The following is a 21,683-nucleotide window of genomic DNA, read 5'->3' as shown; positions in this document are numbered from 1 at the left end:
GAAGTAAAAATATTTGCTTTTTATACAATAAACTCGTACAAAGATATATCCTTAAAAATCTGAGCTTTTGTCAAACTTCAGAGTCACGAAGATGTTCGGTAACAGCAGCGCAGTAATGTGACAAGCAGGAGACAGAGCTTTAAGAGAACATGGTATCCACATTTCTCTAAAACTTCTCAAAATAACTTCAGACACCTCCATCTCGTGCATCATCTGGTGACACACAGCATCGCTGCTCTTCAGGAATTGCTTCCCATTTGCTTCTCCCCAGGATCAGAATGCTGTCACCTCTTTGAGAACTGGCAGTTAGGAAATGATGCTTGCTTCTTTTTGGGCCAGCTTTTCTATTTTATTCCCTATTATTACAATATTTTCTGGGCCTTAATACTCTCATTCTTTCTTACTGCAGGAATGGAAGAAGGAAGGCGGCTCAGCTTCAAGAACATCTGTGAGTGGCAGAGATTTGGCCTCGCACAACAGCGTGGTTTGGAGTGCCTGGCTGGCCCTGCTCCCCATCCCTGGATTCTGGGATGGACACCTAGATGCTGCTGGTGGCCATGGGGAAGGGACATTGGGCCCGAGTTCAGCTCTTGGTGTCCATGTAATGAGTACTGAGCTTGCCAGAACAGCTCTGCTGTCCCCCTCCGATCTCCCAGTTCCTCTGTGAGCATGCATTCTGGTCTGTGGGGAAGGAACAGCGTGAAGCTGATTCATTTAAGGCCATGTCCAAGGAAGGAAGAGAAAGAGAAAAGGACAGGCTGGGTTGAATTGGTGAAATTTAGGCAGCCTGACATCATCTGAAGTTCGTGAAACCTGCCTTCTGCAGAGCACAGCTGAGTGATGGTCTTGCAGCTGCTGGGGTTCGGTGCAGCAAAAGAAAGGTGCTGGGTTGAGGAGGCTGTGCAGGACGGTGCTGAGTGAGTGGGAGAGCTCCTCCATTTTGCCTTTGCTTAGCACTGGGGGTGTCACCCCTTCCTAAGCATTGTCTTGCAGAAACCAAGGCAGGAAGATGGGGTGATGCCCAAGGAGAAGCTCCTTGCAGCAGCTGTGGCTTCCTGCCGTTGGTGCTCGTAGCTGTGTGGAAGCTCAGTGGCTCATTAAAACACCACGTTGTCATACTGCTTTAATGTTTTCATTATTTTTTTAAGAATAACGAGAGGATTTTTAGCAGTTCCTATCCTGATAAAAACCCCAAAGTGTTCAAGTGTCGTAGGCTCAAATAAGAGGACATGGGTAGCCAGTGGGTGGCTGGGAGATTGGCTTGGGAGCAGGCCAGCCATGAAAGATGCAGAAGATGGGGAAGGATGACACGCTGGGAGAACACTGTATTTTGCAAAAGCAGAGGTGATAAGAATAAGGGTAAGTGCACGGAGCTGGCTACAATTGCAGATGCAAAGCAGGAAAGAGAATGTGCTCTGAGGTGTGTGTGTGTAATTAGAACAAGGAAGAAATGTTTTAATTAGTATGGGTGGTAAGTTTTGAGTAGAAAGTAGCAGTGATAGGTGTATGGGTAATAGAGGATGTGGCACACGTAACTTTAACCCCATCCATCTTGTCTCTGCTCTGCAACATGTTTCTATAGGCTGAAGCCAGGAAACAAAGGCTCCATGCTGTGCTGAGCTCTGATGGCTCCATCCTTGGTCTCAGCGAGGGACAGCAGGGAAAAATGTTACCCAAGTGTTGGATAGCACGTTTAACAATGTGGAGGTAAAGAAAAAGGTCACAGGTTGTCACAGGGGTTTAACACAAATAGTATCATTAATTTGATGGATTTCTTTGATCATTAGAAGTACTGGAAGTGGAAAGTGCTGTAAGAAAAATGGCAGTGGGGGAAGCTAAGCAGGAGATTCTCACCTGGGAGGACACAGCAGTTTGCTTACCTTCCTGGAACACACCTTCAGTTTTTCTTTGCGTTGAAATATCACATGTGCTATGAAACCCTGAGATGGAAGTTGCTTGGAGATCCCATAGCTCTGAACTTCCAGCCAGGAGAGGTGCTCAGGAGGCATGAGAAGTGTTGGTGTTCTTGCACAGTCATCCAGAGGAGCTCACAGACAGGTGTGCATGTTCAGGAATTGGATGCACGGCTCTGACCGGCGATTACATGCATGGAGAACCCCTCTCTTAAGAGGTGACCCAGCTGGAAATTGACGAGGGAACCTTAGCAGTGGAAAAATCCACGTGGTGGATCAAAGAAGTGTGCTTCACAGTGCCACAAGCATGCAGGAGTGAAGATAAGATAATAAATGATGCAGTCCATGTATATGTGCTGTGTCTGTGTGCTTTGGTTGGGGGATGCAGGAAGCTGGGAATCAGGGAGTTCTTCGTGTGAGGGGTGGATCTGGCAGTCCGCAGCCTTGCCATGTGCTCCGTTGTGGGAGCATAGGGGGAGGATGTTGGTGGGGACTTGGCAACCTGGATGCATTAGCTTGTGTCTGTGTCACCCTCAGGGCTTTGTTGTGCTGGCTGCGTGGAAGGGAGGCCAGAAACCGTGAACCACTGGAGCAGTTCAGTGGTTTTGTAGCTGAAGATGAAACTGTAGTGGGAGTGAGGATGCTGCAGAAGGAGGCATTCTGTAGAACTGCCAAAATGTTCAACCTCAGCTTAAAAGAGCTGCAGTGGGAATTCCACATCACACTGCAGTGATGGTGGCAGTCAGCTGAGGACCTGTGATGTTCATCACTGGACTGAAGTTCTCAGAATTTCCTTTGTAACGATGGCTTCAATTCATCTGTTCCTGCAAGGCGGTTCTGGTTGGGCTTGGTGTGCTTTGTCCCAGCTGTCAGCTCTGGGATGTGTGTCCTCTTTTTGAAACAAAAACATTTTCTACAGCGGCATCAATGCTGTGCACTTGAAATCCACTCTGAGCTGCTGTTAGACTGGGAAAAAAAAAAAAAAAAAAAAAGAAGAAAAAAAGAGCATGGAAACTGAAAAAAAAAAAAACAGCTTCAACCAGAGCCAGGGGCTACGTTTTGTTGGATTGTGTCAGGCATATACATAAGTCGCTCTGAAAGTAATGCCTCCTATTTATTTCCTTGGAGTACAACTGCCACAGAGAGCACTGTAATACCATTTGATGCCACAAACTCTCAGCTACAAAACATTCTGTGGTTTGAGTTCAAAGGGGTCTTAAAGCCCGACATTGTCTATAGGTGGACAAACAATCCACGCTCCATGCGTGGATTGCTTGTACCTGGCTGGAAAAGCAAAGGTCTGAAGGAATACAGGCAGATAAGACCTGCTTTTGTGACTGGTTATGAGCACGTGAATTGCTGTGCACAAAGTGTCTGTGTCAGTGTTTTATTTCCCACTGAAGCCTTTGTGTGTAGGAACCACACATTGGTGCCCACATTCTTGAAGAACAGCTGTTAGTGCTGAAGAGCAGATGATGAGATGTGGGAAGAGGAGGGATCACCACCACGTGAGCAGGAGAAACTCACAGTCAAAGATGAGGACTGGCATTGGATTGCCAGTGGGAGCAGAGGGAGAGGAATTGTGCCTGGCTCTGAACAGAGGGATCACTGGACATCTCAAGGATGGAAGTGTCAGCAGTGTTTGATCTGTCACAGCAAATAACTGCAGCTGGGAAATGGCATTGGAAAAAGAGATGGAAATTGACTTAAAACACCCAAAGACAAGGCAGTGTTCTTGAAACACAGGAGCATCATGTTGCTGTTAACATTCTAGCACCAGGACATGGTTTGAGGTAATGCTTTGCAGACATGCAACCATGCTCTGCAGACTTCTGGAGACCAAGTGGAGGAGCGGGAATGGCCAAATAACCACGTGGTTGTGGTTCTGCACGTGGAAGGACAGTGAGCAGCAGGTTCTGAGGTGAGCTGGCCAAAGGTGAGTGGAGCAGCAATGTTGGGCTGGGAGCACTGTTCCAGCCCTATGTTTTCTTTCCCATCTGCCCTAACATCAGGGTGACCCACGTTCTTCAGTTAGCAACACATTCATCTCTCTGAACTGCTCCTTTCAGGAGTGAACATCTGTGTAGTGAGAGTGGGGCGGGACCTGTCTGCCTTTGCCTCTTCCCGTCTTTTCATTTACTTCCTTATTTCATTTCCCTGTAGAGCTTCTCATTTTCTCTGATGCAACCACAGACTGAGAGCTGCGAACACCGACCAGTCTTCACTGCGTATGGCAGAACATGGCTATTATCTACCACCTGCATCCAAGCTCCAAAGAAACATATTTTCTGCTCCTCTCAGCATACAAGATAATTAAGGGATTAGCTAAGCTCACTGAGAACATCTTCTGATGGATGTCTACAAATGTCCCAACGAGTGCCCGCGATCTCCATGCACAAAAGGAGCAATGCTTCTTGGCATACAACCAGTACAAAACGCTGTTTGATGGAGCAGATTCTCAGCTCCAAAATACTGCTTTTCAACATAGCCACTGCCATCAGCTGTGCATTTACATCAGTGATGAACAAGAGGTGCATGAGCTGATTGCCTGGTGCAGGTCATAGAATCATAGAATCCTCGGAGGGTAGTCCTTAGGGTCACCTGCTCCCCTTCACCAAACCCGTTGGTGGCATTCCATTTCCCAAATAAGGGCTCATTTGGCCAAGTGGTTGGGTTTTCTACCCGAATTCTGGGAGATACCATAAAGCCCTTGGCTTCTGCTACCTTGGATTAATAGTTACAGAAGCCATAAGTAGCTTCTAGTGATTTTTCTCAGCGAGAATAATGCTCAGACAACAGCCCTGTGCCTTTGCCCAGTTGCTCTCCCAGCTTTATTAAGATACGGTACACACAATCTTTGAGGCTGAAGTAGTTTTCAGTGTGCTGAGCAGAATCCTTCAGTTCACCCCATTCCCACGTGTTGCACCCACAGTCCCAGAGGGGGACAGCGCTGCTCCTGGTGCTGCTCAGTGACTTTGGGCCCATTCTCAGTGGCTTTCATGACTTCTGGAAACCTCCTGTCCCTCATCTTCTGGTGCACTCGTGTTACTCTGAATGCAGAACACCATGCTGACGTTTTGGGATTGGATGCATTACTCTGCTGGTGCTGCTGGATTTACCCCAGTCCTTATCAGCTTGTAAGCTGATCTTGTCTGCCTGCATCTGAGTAATAGGAATAGCTCAATTCATTTCCCTGTGGATTGTATCATCTTTTAGAGAAATTCAGTGATGTTGGTGTGAATTTAAGCTGCTCTGTCAGCCTTGTGCTGTGGCAGTAATGACAGCCCGGGGCAGGAGGGGGATGTGGTGGCGTTGGAAGAGGTAAATGCATCCAGCAACACACACAACGTGTATGAAAGACTTTTGTGGAGAAGGCAGCCCTTGGGAGCTGTGTTTTAAGGCTTTCATTGGAATGGGAATTTGAACTTAGGAGCACAGCTGCAATGGGGTAATGCTGATAAACTGCTGCAGCATGCTGATCACTGCTGCAGCATCCTGTTCTGCTCAGCTTTGGCTTTGGGCTCTGGGCAAAAGGTACACTTTGTTTTTCAGATGAGAACCTAAAAGATATGCATGTATATATATATATATTAATATGCAATATATATTGGTATGTATTAGTGTGTATAAAAAGGTTTAAAAAGAACTATTAACACCTTATGGCATGCAGCCTGGGCAGCAGATAGAGGCTGCTGCCATAAGATGACAGCTTCAGTTCCACCTCTGCTGCTCTCTGCCATCACCTCGTAGCTGTTCCCCAATCCCCTGAGCAGCCTCATGGAAGAGGACAAGGCTGTGCCATAATCCCAACTGCTGTAGGCAGGGCAGCCAGTCCGGTCATGTCCTCAGCTCCAGGCAGCAGGATAGAAAGGATAGAGAGGGGTTTGCTGCCCCAGATAAGGCCTTTCTCTTGTGGAGCAGCCGTGTGTGGCATTGGGAATGCTTAGCACCAAGGTCCTGTCCTGGGGTGGGAGAGCTGCAACCTACACCTGGCAGATGTTGTAGTGCACCCCCATCTGCTCGAACAGAGTGTCCTCAAGCAGTTGGATCACGTTGTCTTTGGGATGCAGAAGTGGGGGCTCTGCAGAAGGAAATTTGTCTGTGTCGCTCACTGTATCTTGCTGTGAGAAAAGATAAAAATGCTGTTTCAGTTTCTGAACCAACCACGTTTTTTGTGTCTGTGTGGCTCAGAATGCTCCCAGAGTAACCAACCAGACGTGCCTTTGGGGGCTTTGGGGCAAAGTCTTTCTCACAGACATGTTGTATGATGCCAGCAGCCAGCGCATCCCCGAGGACATTGGTCATGGTCCGAAATCGGTCCCTGGAAGAGAGAAGCACTGAGGCTGCAGCCATGGCCCTGTATGGCATTGCAGCACATGGGATGCAGCCCTGCCATCCCTGCTGCTGCTGGCATAGCAGTGAGTGAACACAGAGGGGCACGGAGCTCCCATACTTCTTGTCTCCAGATCATCCTGCTCCTCACCGCCAGCACAAGGGCTGCCCCGCGGGTTGGAGATGGTCCTTGGAAAGCACCATCTCTCTGTGTAGGAAGGCCAGTATCATTTCCCTTCCAATGGCATGCAGCTTGTAAGATGTATGCTGCCTATTGGATGTGCCCATTTCCTGCTGCATGGTTTTATTCAGCAGGTCGTGCTTTTATCCTAAGCGGTGGCATTTTTCCACCACTTTGGTGGCATCCCCATATCCTTCCTATCTGTCTCTTGCAAGTACACGTGCATGCTTTCTTTTTCTTAACTTATTTGAGATCTCTGGCAAAGGTGTGGTGTGCAGCAGTGATAGTGATGAGCACTCCAATCAGGAACAATCAGGTAATAAGTTTTTGCTGATTGTTATCATAGGGCATTTTGGGAAAAGAATAGGAAAAGGAACGAGCTTACGCTTGGCTTCTGAGGTCAGTCCCCGTTTCCTCCACTAGAGAGAAGTCCCAGTGTGTCCCCACTACCGTGTGCTGTGTCACACACACTGTGTGCCCAGAAAGGACTTACAGGGCCCAGTCCACTGCAATGATGAGCGTGATGTCAGCAGTGGGCAGCCCCACTGAGGTCAGCACGATGACCATCGTGACGAGTCCCGACTGTGGGATCCCGGCTGCCCCAATGCTCGCCGCAGTTGCTGTTATGCTGTGGAGAGAAGGCTGTGGGATTAGTGTCCCCAAAAAGTGGTGTGGAAGTTCTCTATGGACCAGGGTGAGCTCTGGAAGGTTCTGGCACTGCAGACAGCTCATCCATGGGCACATCTGCCGGTGGAGAGTGGGATGGGATGCAGTGCCCACACCTCCCTGCCTGCTGCTGCACATGTGTACCTTATGGTCACGATCTGCCCCAAATCCAAGTCGTACTCGTTGACCTGGGCAATGAAGATGGCAGCGACTGCCTCATACAGTGCCGTGCCGTCCATGTTGATGGTGGCACCGACAGGAAGGACAAAGCGTGCCACACGCCGGTCTATGCCATTGTTTTCCAGAAGACACTTCAGGGTGATGGGCAAGGTCGCTGAGCTGCAGAGCAAGGAGCATTAAGTCATGGTTTGCCACAGCGTCACCAGTGCTGCTTTTGGAATTACTGAGCGAGCACTGTAGAAATAGAAGTCCAGTAGAAAATTAAGCAGTCATGTTATACGTATTGCTGTACCAACAGAAGCCATATCTCTTCGGCTTACAGCACCTGGAGGATGCACAAGGCACACACTGTTGGCCAAGCAGTAAGGCTGCAGCGCTGCCTATGGGATAACCCAAATCCCCCACAGCCCTGCTGGGTCCAGGAGGGAATGGCCACTCTTCCTTCTGCCCATTGCAAGACCAGGAGCTGTAATACAGGGGCTGCTGGAACTGGGTGTGAAGCTGCCGTGACAGTGGGCAGTGCTGAACATCCCACTTCCCACTGCTGCTGGGAGGGATCTCCTTTAATGTTTTATCTTTCTTGATGTCTGTGGCGCATCTCTTCTGCCACACAGCCAGCCCTACATGCCTCTGCATCCCCCACAAGCTACCCGCATCCTGTCCTAGCTGTACCCACATTTTTCAGCCACGTTTTCATACCTGGAAGATGTAGCTAAGGCAATCAGCAAAGCTTGCAGTATCCCCTTAATGAAAGCATAGGGGTTTTTCTTGGTGATGAGTATAAAAAGCAGCGGTAGGAGCACAAGTCCATGGATGGCCAGCCCCGACACCACGGTGATGGCATACAGCCCCAGCTTCTGGCCTGTAACCGATGGGTCTTCCATCTCCAGGATCTTCCCAGCAATGAGAAACACGATGCCGAAAGGGAAGTACCTACCAAGAATGAGGGCAAGCGTTCACGAGGACGAAGCAGTGCAGCAGTGATGACAGCATTTGGGACAGCTGTGCTGCACTGAGTCCATTGCTCACAACAGATACGTGGGGCTGCAGGACTGGCATCAGCGAGCGGGTGAGGAAGGAGTGGAACCGATGACCACCCAACTCACCAAACAGCCATGGAGACGATTTTCATCACGGCTTCGTTCAGACACTGGCACACGTTGACCAGCGGTGCTCCTCGCTCACCCATCTTTCCCAGGAGGAGCCCTACAGCCCAACACATGGACCTGTGCTACTGAGCGGTACCCAGTGCGCAGTGCCGGTGCCCTTGGGCTGTGGATGGAGGAATCTAGAGAGGGATGGACTGGCTTTTTGCTGACAGCTCTGCCGGTGCCCCAGTGCTGCCCTCAACACGCCGCCCCCACCCCAAATCCTCGGATTGGCTCTCGGGTTCCTGATATGCTGAGCTCAAGCTCCTTGCCCTCACCTCTCCCCATAATCCACCCCACGCTGATCCCATCGCCTCCTACTCTTTCTCCCCCCACTCCCCCCTCTCCTCATGCAGGTACCTATGGTCGCGGAGAAGATGACGATCCCAAGGACGTTCATCTCGTTGCTGGTCCCTGGCAGGGTCCTGTACGTCATTTCGGGAGATGGTGTCAGCTCAAGAAACACGGGCCGGTGGATTTCAGGGTTTTCTTCATCCGGTGCGAAGTAAATAAAACTGAGGGATTTCCCTGGGATTGTTGGGAATCGTGGAGACTTCACTACTGGGACGATAACAGTTCGATACTGGACAGAAACAAAGCAGAAGTTACTGTCCTGTGGGCAGCAAGCTCCAGCCCTGCAAGTGGCCCTGCATATTCCCTGGTGAAGTGAGAAAGTGGGCAGAGAAACAGCAGCTGGCATTTGAGGCGGATCCCTGCTGGATCCCGATGTGGGATGAGAAAACATTGTGGTCCCTACAGAGGGGCCCCTCCAGCCCCATCCTGGCACCCTACAGACTCCCAGTGCCATGAGCTTGCTGTTCTCCCTGCACCCTGCCCATTTCTGCCCCATCTCCTTCAGCCCAAACCTCATCACTCTCGTCCTCCTGCCCAAACCCCTCTGCCCTGCTCCCCGACCTCACTGGGACTGGGATGGGTATGGGAGGGAAATAGGGGTGGGACTGGGGACAGGATATGAAGCAGATGGGAATGAGTTAGGGACAGGGATGGAATCGGGATGGGATGGGGACAGGGATGGGATGGGGATGGTGGTGAGATCAGGAATGGGCTGGGACTGGGGTTGGAGGTGAAACTGGGACTGAGGCTGGCAATGGGGCTGGGGCTGGGCTGGGATAGGGACTGGGGCTAGGACTGGGATTGGAAGTTGGGCTGGGAAGCCGCCGCACAACAGCAGGGCCCAACTGTTGTGTTGCAGAGCAGGGAGGCCAGGTTGCTCACCTGCTGGAAGGATGCTTCCACCAAGTTGGAAGGGAACATGTTCCTGGAAGAGAGCAGAGGTTAAAACTGGAGGGAAACTGGACACAGCTCTGTGGGGCACGAGGCTGAGAGGAGGACTGATGTGCTGCAGTATTGCTAGAAGTCGTGGCCCACAGCCCCCACGCTGCTCCCAGACCCCACAGCGCACCTGATCAAATCCAGCAGCGCGTCGGCAGAGCTGAGCACCACCTTCCCTGCAGAGTAATCCTCCTTCTGCGCCGCCGCCCCGGGGTGGATGCTGACTACCAGGATGATCCCGATGGTCACCGCCATGAAAGTGGTCCAAAGGTAATAGGTGATGGTGATCACCCCCATCTTCCCACAGGCCCTGGGCTCCATGGTAGCCAGCCCAGACATCAGGCTGTGCCAGAAAACACCATACTCAGCACCTGCTCCCAAACTGCATGGAGTTGGCGTTGGGGATCCTGATTGGAGCCCCCATGTGCCGCAGTTTTAAGAGGGAAAGAACCACAAGTGACCCCCAGCTCTGCTCCCCTGCCCTGATCTCAGGGCCTGGCACCGCACTCAGGCAGCTGCGTGTCCTGTCTCATGGTCCGTTAGATGCAGACAATGATGTCTCACCTGGAGGTGATCAGTGGCAGGATCAGCATCTTCAGCATCCTCATGAGCAGCTCTCCAGGAAAGGAGAAGTACTGCTTCTCCTGCAGGGAGCAGAGCGTTGGGAAGGGTGGAAGTGGGGAGGTGTGCACTGATTGTGGGCAAAGGGCTCGAACAGGGCAGATTTGCTCTTTTTCCCAATGGGATCCAGACATGAGCTTGGTTCCCAGGTGTGACAGTGTGGTTTCCCTGCCCAGCCTGGGGGATCCCCCAGAGCCGCTGGGGGGAAGAAGTCCCACCCCATAGGGAAATCCATCCAGGAGCTGAGGAGGGGTGTTGAGTCAGTTCCCATTCCGAAGGCCCATCTCCCTATGGGAACAGCCCCATGGCCACACTTTGGTTGCTCCAGATGTTGCTGCACATTTCCCTGGGAGCAGAGTGCAGAAATGTCCCCACCCCTGTGTGCCCACCTGCCTCCCACCAACTGCCCGTCCTTCCATCCCTCTACCCATGCACCCATCCTCCATCTGTCCTTCCATCCATACAAGTCCTTCTGGAGGCTCCTTCCATCCCTCCATCCATCCATCCATCCATCCATCCATCCCTTCATCCCTCCCTACATCCCTACATCCCTCCATCCATTCCTCCATCCATCCTCTGCCCAACCTTCCCCAGTGCCATGTGGATTTGTCAGGCACTGTGGGGTAGGGGCAGGACCAGGGGCAGCGGGATGCTGCCTCTCTCATGGCCACGTGCATTGGGGTGCAGTGGGATTACACCCCGCTTCGGTTAAGTCAGATCATCCTCGCTGCAGGCAGTAATGCTACAGGGTGTAATTGAAGTGACAAATGCCAAATCCCTGCAGGTTACACGGGGATGTGCCGGCAGCAGCTGAGCATCCCGCAGATCAGGGCTGAGATAAAACTGCTGTGATTTTAGCACGGTGACATTTAATGGCCCTTTAGGAACAGTAGGGGACCCCTGGGAATCTGGAGAGGTTTGTGCTGGGACTTGCCTGGATGCTGAGCACCTGCACCAGCAGTAGAGGAGTTTTGGCTGTGGGATACCAGCACTGCTGTGCCATGGATGGCCTGAAGCAGTGAGCACCCAGCCCAGGGCACAGGGCAGCAGCTGCCTTCCCCTCCCACCCCCTGCAGCACACCGGGGTCCCCAACAGAAGGATGCAGGATTTGTCCTGCCACTCTGGGGCCAAAATAAGAAGAAAACCCATCTGTGAGAGGTTGTTCCCTCAGGCAGGAGCCCGCGCATTCAGTGCTGAGCCCTTCCGTGCTCCCTTTGCTCCCACCCCATCCTTACCAGCTCCGTCAGCTCCAGCGCCCGCAGCAGGAAGCCCAGCAGGCAGCCGGTGGCCACCGACAGCATGGACAGGGTCAGCAGGCCGTTCTTGTGCCAGAAAGCCCGAATCTGCACCCAGAGGTGTGCGGAGCCCATGGACAGTGAGCCCAGCAGCGCCGTGCGGGCGCGCTCCCACATGGCCCCGCTCAGCAGCAGCTCCTCGCCCCGCACATCGCAGCGCTCGCTGTGCCAGCCCCTAATCCCAGCCCCAGAGCTGCCCTGGGAGCCCTTCCCATAATGGAAAGTGACGTCCTGCAGCGGTTAATCTGGGCTTGGCTTTCTGTGGGTGAGTGCGGTGGGGTTTAACCCTTCCCTGCTGCTCGCACCCCGTGGGGCCGCATGCACCAGGAGCAGATGGAGCTCCGTTCCCAGCGCAGTTCCTGATCCGGAAGAATTCAGATCTGTTCCCAGATCTGGAGGCGGCATTTGGGCACTGAGCACATCCCCATCCCACCCCACATCTGATCCGTTGGGGAAAACCACTCCCCCACCTCCCTCCCCCCCCAAAAAAAAAAAACAACAACCAAAAAACACAGATACAGGACCACACAAATCAGTGCCACGTTTCACACAAATCAAACAAAGCGCCGCGGGGCTCCATCTGAAGGACCTTCCCAAACCTCTGCTCTGCAGGGCTGACCCTCGCAGCCCCTCCAGCATCAGAGCTTCGGCCTTTGGGGTCTTGTGGTCCTCCTGGTCATTCTGTCGGTGGGAACAGATGTTCACTCAGCACTGCAGTGATACAGCCGTCCCCATTTGGGGGCGGGGGCACTGTGGGGGCTCAGGTGTCTCAAAAGACATGGAGGGCTCTGCTTGGGGACCAGCAGTACTTTACTCACACCTACCATACAGATCAACATCGTCGTAGATGTCTCTGTCCCTGTGGGGGAAAAGCTGTGAGTGGTCCAGGCCCCCACGGCTCCCACTATGATGGGGCAGCTCTGCTGCTGCTCTGCTCCATCTCTGCCCCTTGTGCCCCCCCTGCAGGGGTGGGACAACAGGTTGTCCCCAGAAGGGGCACATCTCCCTGCAGCCACCAGTCGCTGCCACAGCTGGGGGGGTTTGGGCCGGGGGGGAGTCGGTGCTGGGAGGAAGGGCTGGGGAAGGGATACTCACAGGTGCAGCATCACAGCGCGGGGCACATAACCGTCTGCAACAGAGGGGGGAGAAGCGTGTGTGGGCTGCGCACCCCCAGGGGAGGCTGGAAGGGAGCAGAGCAGCTCCAGGAGTGGAGCTGGGATCCCTCAGGAGCAATGCTGAGTGTGGGGCAGCGGCCAACTTACACCTCCGCTGGCTGTTCCTGCAGAGGATCTGCTCCTTGTTGGTGAACTGAATGACATCCAGGATCTCTCCCCGTCTGAGTGGGAGGTTCTTCCCCCCGCCCCTCTTCTCCGTCGTTGCAGGGTCAACCATCATCTGGGTCAGGACGGTGATGTTCCCTTCAAACTGAAACACAAGCAGAGAAAGGCTGGCTGAGCTCCAACCGCTTCCTCTGTGGCAGCAGCACTTCTCCAAAGCACAGCGCCGTGGGGTCGGTCTGTCCTGGGGGAGCTTCAATGGGGCAATGCTGGGCTGCTGGGCACCGCCCGCTCCTGGAGCACGCAGCCCCTCTGCACGGCATCCTCCCTGCACAGCGAGGGGGAGTTCAGAGGGAAAAGCGACCGTTCCTTTCTGCTCACCTTGAATTTCTTTTGAAACTCCCTGTCCGCTTTCTCTTCCTTCTTGCATTCCTTGAGTGTCATCGGCTTCATCTTCCGGGAGCTCTGAGCTCCTCTGCGGAGATGTCGTGAGTGGTGGGAAGGTTTGGCTCACCCCCCTCCCGCTGCCCCCCCCCGGTGCCTTTGCTTGGGTTTCTCCCAGCACCCAGAGGTTCCCCTTCATCCCCATCCCCCTCCCCCAGGGCTGCTGGGGCTCTGTGGACAGGTTCTCATTGCAACTCCAGCAGAGACCACCAAACAACAAAGCCCTGGGGGGTCTCAGCAGACCCACGGGAAACACTCACCCCCCTCATTACCTTTGTGCAGCAACCAGCAGTGCAACCGTGCTCTGGGCCCGAGCAGCACCTCCCCCTGTAAAACCAAGCATGGAAAAGGGCTACACGGGGTGATGGAGGCTGAGAGCATCACTTCCCATGGCCCCCAGGGTGTCCACACCCCTCAGGTACCACCTGTGTCCCTCAGACCAAGCTGATGTCACCAGCCCCACTGGCTGCCCTCCATCCTTCAGGCACCCCGACCCCCTTTGCCCCACACCCACCCCCTCTGCCCCCACCTCCTCTGGGGTGGAGATGTGCTGGCGGCCGGAACGTGGGGGGCGGCGGAAAGCTTCGGTCTCTCCTGATCAGCTCAACGTCGTCATATATCTCCTCTTCACCACTGGGATGGAGCAGAGCACCGTCAGGGAGCCATTCAGCCACCCAGGATGATGTCTGCACCTCCAGGGGTGCATCACGGGGGGCCCCGACCCGCCCTCCCACCATTCCTCCTCATGTTCTCTGACCCCCACTCGGTCAGAGACCCCAAAAATAAAAGTGCTTCCTCAGTACTGACCCTGCTGTGCTCAGAGCATCCCGTGGTGGGAACGGCGTTGGGTAACCTGGGGGACAGAGGGAGCAACAACGGGTTCTTTGGAGTCTGCAGCTCAGCTCGGGGCTCAGGGACACCCAGGTCAGTGCTGGAGCAGAGCGGGGTTGGGGACAAAGCCAGCAGCACACCCGAAGAGCGATACCAGAAAGCAGCTGGGTGTGCAGTTCTCCTGAGGAAAGGAGGAGGTTGGACAGCACCCCAGTCCTGGTGTGAGGGGGGCAATAGGGAAACATCGCAGGATGGTGGAGAAGGACTTTGAGAAGTTGAGGGAGAAGCAGGATTTGAAAGAAGCTTAAAGCTGTCAGAAAGCAGCAAATGTGCTCAGCTCTGGAAGGCCATCACAGAGCTCAGTGGGGTCTGAGCCAAACGGACACCAGCACACCCACATGGCACCGAGCCCTGAATTGTGGTGGAGGAAGACACCAGGCTGGCAGTGTGGTCCCATCAGCCAGAGCTCTGCCTGCACCCCACGCCATGCCCATTCCCATCCTGTACCCATTCCTATCCCATACCCAGCCCAACCTGTATCCATCTCCAACTCATTTACATCCCCACACCGTATTCAGCCCCGTGCCATCCCCATCCCGTGCTGCTCCCAACAGCCCACCCCTCCCCATCCCATCCCCACACCATACTATCCTCACCTCTTCCCCACCTCGTTCTCATCCCATCCCCATCCCCAGCCCATCCCCACCCCACACCCATCCTCATCCTGTACCCATCCCCACCCCGAACTCATTCCCATCCTGTACCCATTCCCGCCCCGTCCCCGTCCTCACCCCATACCCACCCCATGCACATCCCCACCCCGCACCCATCCCCAACATCCCCATCCCCACGCCGTACCCAGCACAGCACTCCGCGACCCCACGGCAGTGCGGCCGGGCTCCCCGGGGGGTGCAGCCCTATGGAACTTCTCCAGATCCACCCCCGGAGGCCGCCGGGGTTTTGCCGGCCTCGCTCCCAGCAACGCGGCGTGCGGCAGCGGCTTCCTGCGCGGAGTTTGCCCCCGGATCCCACCGGCAGCGGCTGCGCCTGCAGCGGGGAGCGCCGGAGCGGCCGCGTCGTTGAGCAGCGGCCATTTGTGCGAGGCTGGGTTCCTCGCGGGGGGATGGGAGGTGGCTCCGACCCCCCTGTCGTCCGCCGCGTCCCGTCCTCCCGGCGTGGCTGCGGGGGGTTGGGAGGCGGCCCTCGGAGCGACGCCCTTCTTCAGCCGCGCCATCCACTCCGGGCTCTGCGGAACGGGCATCGGACGGGGGCCGGGACCCTCACTCTGGGCTTTGCTGCGCGTCGGAGGGGTTCTGCTGCCGCCCACCCTCCCGGCGAGGGGAGACCCGGGGGGCGGTTCGCCCTTAGAGCCCGGCGTGAGCGCCCGACCCGGCTCCGTCGCGAGGAAAGCTGCGGGGGGACCCCGCGCCCGTCCGTCCGCTGCGGGGGGGGGTTTCCTGCCGTCCTTCAGCTTTGCTCTCAGGTGTCGCCCCGCCGCCTCTTTCCCCTCCGGGTGTTCCTGCGGGGATGAAGGAAAGCTCCGATTCTGCCATTACTGAAAAAACCGAGTCCGTGCCCCGCGGCGGTGCCTCCCCGAGCCTGAAAGGTGAGGAGCGCCCTGTGCTCGGATCGCCCTGTGCAGCTGCTCTGCCCGCCACGTCCCACCGCCGCCCGGCACCCCAACGCCGCGGGGACGCGCACTGCTCTGCCCCGCTCCGCCCCGAAGGAGCGCGGCTCTGCTGCGCGGGGCCGGGAACTTCTGAGCAGCGGCAGCGCTGCCTCACAGCAAAGCCCCGACGGCGCTGCCGGAACCCGTTTCGCTGAGGGCGAAGAAAAAAAAAACAACAAACCAACAACAACAAAAAAAAAAGAGGCCGAGAAGCGGCGGATCTGCCCCACTTTTCTGACCGGCGCGTTTCCTGCGCTGCTCACCCCGCGATGGGCGCACAGAACTGGGGCGCACGGCCGCGGCGCGGGGCTGTCCCACGAGCATCGCGGGTACCGACCCGGATGGACCCTGCCCAGGGGGAGAGGTGAACTTCTCCCCTCCTCCTCATCTCCCTTTTCCTTTCTCCCCCCCACCCCGGGTCGCAGCACTGCGCACAGCGGGGCTCTGCTCCACCCGCTTGGGTTCTGCAGTTCTTCTCCTCTCGGGATTTCGGTTCGGGTTGCGCTTGCATCACTTCGTTGTCTTTCACAACAGAAGGGCCGGAGCGCAGAGAAGCCAGCGCGACATTTTCAGATGTGAAAATGAGAGCTCAGTGTGAGAGCTCAAATGTGGGGCATTAAATAGGTGTTAAATGGGGACAGGTGCCCCCTCGTCCCCGGGCACTGCCCGCGAAGGGCGCAGTAGCGCACATTGTCCGCGTCCTACAACGCAAGGCAACGAAAAAGGGTGAAAAAAGGAGATTTCTGCAGTGCTTCGAGCACGCCGTGGGGTTTGGGATGTGAACCTTTCCGGTGTTTGTGACCATCAGAGCCGTTCTGTGAACGGGGACACGGAGCTGCCCGCGGTGACACCGTCGGGGAACGGCACCGCTGTCACAGCGACCGGCGCAGCGTTTTCGGCACTGCGATGCCTTCTCCTCTCTGATATATTTGAGCCCCGCCCGGTGCTGCCCGCTCGTTCACCCACCCCGGGAGCTGCTCAGGGAGCTCCGGAGCTCTGATTGACCCCATCCCGGTGTGGCTGTGAGGATGTGCGGGTGCGGCTCGGACCCGGTTCTCCCGCACGCATCCCGGCGCAGCTCGCACTCACCATTTCCCATCCACGGACGCTGCCTATGAGTTCTCCTCCCTCCTGAGCGCCATCGCGGCCGGCCGAGCAGAGGGAGGTGAGCACCTCCGGCGGCAGCGGAGCTCCCCGGCACTGAAAGCAGAAGCTCTTTCCTAACGCTGGGTTGGCAAGGAGCTGTGCGCAACGGCCAGGAAGCGGCTGCGGCCTGACTGCACAGAGGTGGGGAGGGCTGGGGGGGGGAGTTGGGGGGGAGCGGCTCCGTGCCGTCGGTGGGGACATCGGGTGCTGCTGCTGCCCCGCCCAGAGACGAACGTGGGCTTTGGGAGCGACCCGAGGCCGTAGGATCGGCACAGGACTACGGAAGGGCTCAGATTTGAGGGGATCTTTACGCCCACCCCGGCAGACCCGGCTGAGCAGAGCCCCATCCGTGGCCGTGGGGACTTCCAGGGGTGGTGAGCAGCACCAAACCCAATGGGAGCCGACGGGCCACATCCTGGGGCCGGGAGTCCCCACCGCCTCCTGCCTGCAGAGCTTTGGGGACGGCGGTGAGGAAGGAGAGCTCAGGGGACGCTGTGGGGTTGGAGCTGGAGGGACTGAAAGGAAGGCTGAAAGGCTGAGTTTGGGGGTGGGGGTAGGGGGGGATTCAGTGGTGATCACTTCTCATCACAGGGGTGAGGACAGGAACCTCAGTGCCGTTTGGAGAGGATGGGAGGGCAGGGGTGTCTGGGGGGCACCAAGGAGGTGTCTGGGTAATGGGGGGCTGGGAGGGCTGCAGGGCTGTGTTTGGGGCACTGAGAGTATTGAGGGCCATGTCTGGGGCACTGGAAGAGTGAAGGGCTGAGTTTGGGTCATAGAGTGGAAGAAGGGGATGTGTGTGGGGATCATGGAGGTCTGGGTTTTGGGGCAGAGAATGGATGGAGGACCGTATTTGGGGCACAGGGAGGATGGAGGTCTGAATTTGGGGACACAGAGTGAAAGGAGGGCCATGTTTGGGACACAGGGAGGATGGAGAGCTGTGTTTGAGGCTTCAACAGAGAGGTTGGAGGACTGTGTATGGGGCACAATGGATGAAGATCCAAGGTTGGACACAAGGAGGATAGAGAGCTGTGTGGGGGCATGGAGCAGATGGAGGGACAAATGTGGGGTGCAGGAAGAGTGAAGGGCCATGTTTGGGGCAATAGGATGGATGGAGGGCCGTGTTTGGGGCATTGAGTGCATGGAGGGATGAGTTTAGGGGCACAGGGACAATGGAAGGCTGTGTTTGGGGGTGTAGAGTGAATGGAGGGCCATGCTTTGGACACGGGGAGGGTGGGGAGGTGTGTTTGGGGCACAGGGAGGATGGAGGGAGAGACCTCAGTGTGGCCTTCCAGTACCTGGAGGGAGCGTATAAACAGGAGGGAGAACGGCTGTGAGGGTGGGTGGTGACAGGACAAGGGGGAATGGTCTTAAACTGAGACAGAGGAGGTTTAGGTTGGATATTAGGAGGAAGTTTTTCAGCCAGAGGGTGGTGAGGCACTGAACAGGTTGCCCAAGGAGGCTGTGGATGCCCCATCCCTGCAGGCATTCAAGGCCAGGCTGGATGTGGCTCTGGGCAGCCTGGGCTGGAGCCGCCAGTACAAGAAAGACGGGGAGCTGTTGGAGAGGGTCCAGAGGAGCCACAAAGATGAGCAGGGCTGCAGCACCTCTCCTATGAAGACAGGCTGAGGGAGCTGGGCTTGTTCAGCATGGAGAAGAGAAGCTGTGGGGTGAATCATTGCAGCCTTCAGTACCTAAAGGGAGCCTACAAACAGGAGGGGAGTCAGCTCTTGGAAAGGGTGGATAACAGCAGGATGAGGGGAAATGGTTTGGAGTTGAGGGAGGGCGGATTTCAGTTGGATGTCAGGGGGAAGTTGTTTGCTGTCAGTGTGGTGAGGTGCTGAACAGCTGCCCAGAGAGGCTGTGGATGCCCCGTCCATCCCTGGAGGTGTTCAAGGCCAGGTTGGATGGGGCCCTGGGTGGTGTGAAATGTGGAGGTTGGTGGCCCTGTGTGTGGCAGGGGGTTGGAGCTTCGTGATCCTTGAGCTCCCTTCCAACCCTGGCCGTTCTGTGATTCTGTGGTTGGCGACCCGCACACAGGTCCGAACTGTTGATCACTGCGGTCCTTTTCAACCCAGCCCATCCTACGGTTGCGCGGTTTGGGGCACAGACTGGATGCAGGGACGCATTTGGGGACAGCGATGGGAGCGGAGCCGCGTTCGGGACACGAGGAGCTCGGAGCACCGCGTTCGGGTCTCGCGATCAGCGCCCCCCAGCGGCGGATCCAGGCGGTGCGGAAACGAGCGCTGGGAGCGGCTCCGCCCGGCGGCGCGGCGCTGCACTGCGCATGCGCGGCGCGGGATGGCGGCGGCGGCGGCGGCGGGGGGAACGGAGGCGGCGGCGGAAGATGCGGGCGGTGCGGCGCCGTGTGCGGGATCGGGCCGCGCCGCTCGGCTGCCGCTGTCCCGCGTGAAGGCGCTGGTGAAGGCGGACCCGGACGTCGGTCTGGCCAGCCAGGAAGCCGTGTTCGTGCTGGCGCGGGCCGCGGTGAGGAGCGCGGGGCGGTGCGGGGCGGGGCGGCGTTCCGTTCCGTTCCGTTCCGTTCCGTCCCTCCGTGCGACGCTGCGCGTTTTGTGCCCGCAGGAGCTGTTCGTGGAAACCATCGCTAAGGACGCCTTTGTGTACGCCCAGCAGGGCAAGAGGAAAACCCTGCAGAGGAAGGATCTGGGTACGGCGCGGGGCGCGGGGGTCCCGGCGGCTCCGAAGGGGAGAGCAGCGATGATGGGGAGAGCAGCGATGATGGGGAGAGCAGCGATGATGGGGAGAGCAGCGATGATGGGGAGAGCAGCGATTGATGGGGAGAGCAGCGATTGATGGGGAGAGCAGCGATTGATGGGGAGAGCAGCGATGATGGGGAGAGCAGCGATGATGGGGAGAGCAGCGATGCCGATTTCGGCTGCTGCGCCCAGCCGTTGCTGTCGTTAGGCGCTGGGCGCGCACAAAGCAGCGCCGGCTTTGTCAGCCTCTGTCCTTTCCCTCCGCAGATAACGCCATCGAAGCTGTTGACGAGTTTGCCTTTTTGGAAGGTGAGTTTCGGTTCCTTCCCGTATTTTTTCCGTAATCCCGTTCCTGAGAGGGGCTCTCAGGATGGCTGCCCTGCGGGCTGTGTGTCGCACAGGAGCAGTTCCCCCATAGCCTCCTGTGTCCCTCCTGCAGCCCCCGGAGCTCCATAGCCTCTGTATCTGTGCTTATATCTGGGCCTTCCAGCCCCACCTCCCCCTGTGGTCCCCCCTATAAACCCATAGCCCCCTATATCCCCCTAAACCCCCCCTTGGCCCCCTATCTCCCTGTATCCCCCATATGGCCCCCCATCTCTCTAAACCCCCCTATGGCCCCCCATTGCTACCAATAACCCCATATCTCCCTATTTCCCTCCCTATAGCCCTCCCTATAGCCCCCCCACAGCCTGCTATCTCCCTATAGCCTCCCCTTCCTCCCCCCCCCATAGCCCCATATCCTCCTATATCAATCCTACAGCCCCCCATAGTCCCTTTGTCTGGGCCTTTTAGCCCTACATCCCCCTATAACCATCCCCATAATCCCATAACCCTCTATTGCCCCCCCCACAGTCCACTATCTTCCTATATCCTCCCTATATCCCCCCTACTGCTTCCCATATTCCCCTATTCCCCCCCTATAGTCCCTATATCTGGGCCTTCTAGCCCCACACTTCCCCCATAGCCCTTCCTATAAACCATGGTCTCCTATACCTCCCCTATAGCCCTCCACTGCTCCCTGTAGCCACATATCCCCCATATCCCTTGTACAGCCCCTATGGCCCCATATTCTCCTATTTCCCCCCCACAGTCCCTTTATCTGGGCCTTCTAGCTCCACATCTCCCTATAGCCTCCCCCTATAAACTCATAGCCCCTATATCCCCCTGTACCCTCACTCCACAGCATCCCTATCTCCCTATATCCCCCTTGTGGCCCCTCCCCACTGCTTCCTATAGCCCCTTATCCCCCTATATCCCCCCTACACACCCTTATAGCCCCATATCCCCCTATTTCCCCCCATAGCCTTATGTCTGGGCCTTTGCCCCACATCCCCATATAGCCCCCCCTATGGACCCATATCTCCCTGTGACCCCAAGTTTCAGTTGTTCATGTAGCTGCATTTCTGTTCCCTTTCTGATCTCTGAGGCCGTGTTGGTTTATCTTTGTTTTCATTTTTAGGTACTTTGGACTGAGTTGGTCAGAAATGGAGTTCTCTGCAAAAAGGGACTGCAGGCACCAGTGTGGGGTGGCAGGCAGGATGCCAAGGGTTGGATGCATTCCTGGCACTGAGACACTGAAATGGGCAACTATAATACTTTGTATAAAGTCTAAGTCATTGTAAGTTCTTTATTTAAAGCACGTGGTTTGTTCCTCTGTAAGTATTTTGTATGACTTTGAACCCCAGCCCTGCCCCTCTGAGAGAGCTCAGATCCCGAGGCACAAACCTGATGATTTATACATATCTGGTGGTTTATAGATATATTTTTTAAATGGAAATGTATTTTTCTTTGTATGTGTTTTGTTGGGCTTTTGTTGGTTTTTTTTACCAATGCGATTAAAGGCGGTGCTGTTGCTGAGTTGCTGTCCTGAGTGCTCCTCTCTGCTGCTGTGCTGCTCCCATGGCACCAATGTGGTTTGGCAGGGATGCTCTCCCATGGCATTTTGCTTTACTGAGCATTTCCCCAAGGTTTC

General features: G+C 56.0%; 3 protein-coding genes across 4 annotated transcripts; 1 reads left to right on the top strand and 2 right to left on the bottom strand.

Annotated features, from left to right (window-relative positions):
• Positions 1–4,731: 4,731 nt before the first annotated feature.
• Positions 4,732–12,087, bottom strand: LOC116236184 (excitatory amino acid transporter 5-like). Of its 2 annotated transcripts, XM_090126155.1 has the most exons (11): positions 11,571–12,087; positions 10,278–10,357; positions 9,844–10,056; positions 9,657–9,699; positions 8,781–9,003; positions 8,379–8,478; positions 7,972–8,205; positions 7,237–7,431; positions 6,920–7,054; positions 6,135–6,234; positions 4,732–6,034 (listed from the first exon to the last, which is right to left on the bottom strand). In XM_090126155.1, the coding sequence occupies exons 1-11, from the start codon at positions 11,745–11,747 to the stop codon at positions 5,897–5,899; spliced, it is 1,638 nt and encodes a 545-aa protein (XP_089982281.1). In that variant the 5' UTR covers positions 11,748–12,087; the 3' UTR covers positions 4,732–5,896. The 2 variants fall into 2 exon arrangements, with proteins under 2 accessions (XP_089982281.1, XP_089982280.1); XM_090126154.1 differs by having other exon boundaries at positions 4,732–6,234.
• Positions 12,088–12,146: 59 nt separating this feature from the next.
• Positions 12,147–17,133, bottom strand: PRAM1 (PML-RARA regulated adaptor molecule 1). Its single transcript, XM_031604743.2, has 10 exons — positions 16,941–17,133; positions 15,041–15,701; positions 14,159–14,204; positions 13,881–13,984; positions 13,624–13,678; positions 13,289–13,382; positions 12,893–13,055; positions 12,726–12,759; positions 12,455–12,489; positions 12,147–12,311 (listed from the first exon to the last, which is right to left on the bottom strand). The coding sequence occupies exons 1-10, from the start codon at positions 16,941–16,943 to the stop codon at positions 12,307–12,309; spliced, it is 1,200 nt and encodes a 399-aa protein (XP_031460603.2). The 5' UTR covers positions 16,944–17,133; the 3' UTR covers positions 12,147–12,306.
• A 2,133-nt stretch (positions 17,134–19,266) lies between these two features.
• Positions 19,267–21,333, top strand: POLE4 (DNA polymerase epsilon 4, accessory subunit). The gene is made up of 4 exons (XM_031604747.2): positions 19,267–19,481; positions 19,578–19,662; positions 19,979–20,020; positions 21,171–21,333. Exons 1-4 carry the CDS (start codon positions 19,296–19,298, stop codon positions 21,182–21,184), a joined length of 327 nt encoding a protein of 108 aa, XP_031460607.1. The 5' UTR covers positions 19,267–19,295; the 3' UTR covers positions 21,185–21,333.
• Positions 21,334–21,683: the final 350 nt, after the last annotated feature.

The sequence above is a fragment of the Phasianus colchicus genome, chromosome 28, assembly GCF_987193195.1.
Source record: "Phasianus colchicus chromosome 28, bPhaCol1.hap1.1, whole genome shotgun sequence".
Lineage (NCBI taxonomy): Eukaryota > Metazoa > Chordata > Aves > Galliformes > Phasianidae > Phasianus > Phasianus colchicus.
Note: the sequence above shows the minus strand (reverse complement) of the source record. Positions and strands in the feature narration are given on the sequence as shown.

Coding starts and splice junctions, on each gene's coding strand:
- LOC116236184 (XM_090126154.1), bottom strand. CDS start 11,747: ATGTGGGAGCGCGCCCGCACGGCGCTGCTGGGCTCACTGTCCATGGGC. Junction 9,700..9,843: donor GCGCTGCTGGATTTGATCAG/GTGCGCTGTGGG, acceptor GCTCTCTTCCAG/GAACATGTTCCCTTCCAACT. Junction 8,479..8,780: donor CATCTTCTCCGCGACCATAG/GTACCTGCATGA, acceptor GTTGGGCTGTAG/GGCTCCTCCTGGGAAAGATG.
- PRAM1 (XM_031604743.2), bottom strand. Junction 14,205..15,040: donor GTCGCGGAGTGCTGTGCTGG/GTACGGCGTGGG, acceptor TCTGTCCCCCAG/GTTACCCAACGCCGTTCCCA. Junction 12,490..12,725: donor CGCGCTGTGATGCTGCACCT/GTGAGTATCCCT, acceptor TTTCCCCCACAG/GGACAGAGACATCTACGACG.
- POLE4 (XM_031604747.2), top strand. CDS start 19,296: ATGGCGGCGGCGGCGGCGGCGGGGGGAACGGAGGCGGCGGCGGAAGAT. Junction 19,482..19,577: donor TCGTGCTGGCGCGGGCCGCG/GTGAGGAGCGCG, acceptor TTGTGCCCGCAG/GAGCTGTTCGTGGAAACCAT. Junction 19,663..19,978: donor CCTGCAGAGGAAGGATCTGG/GTACGGCGCGGG, acceptor TTCCCTCCGCAG/ATAACGCCATCGAAGCTGTT.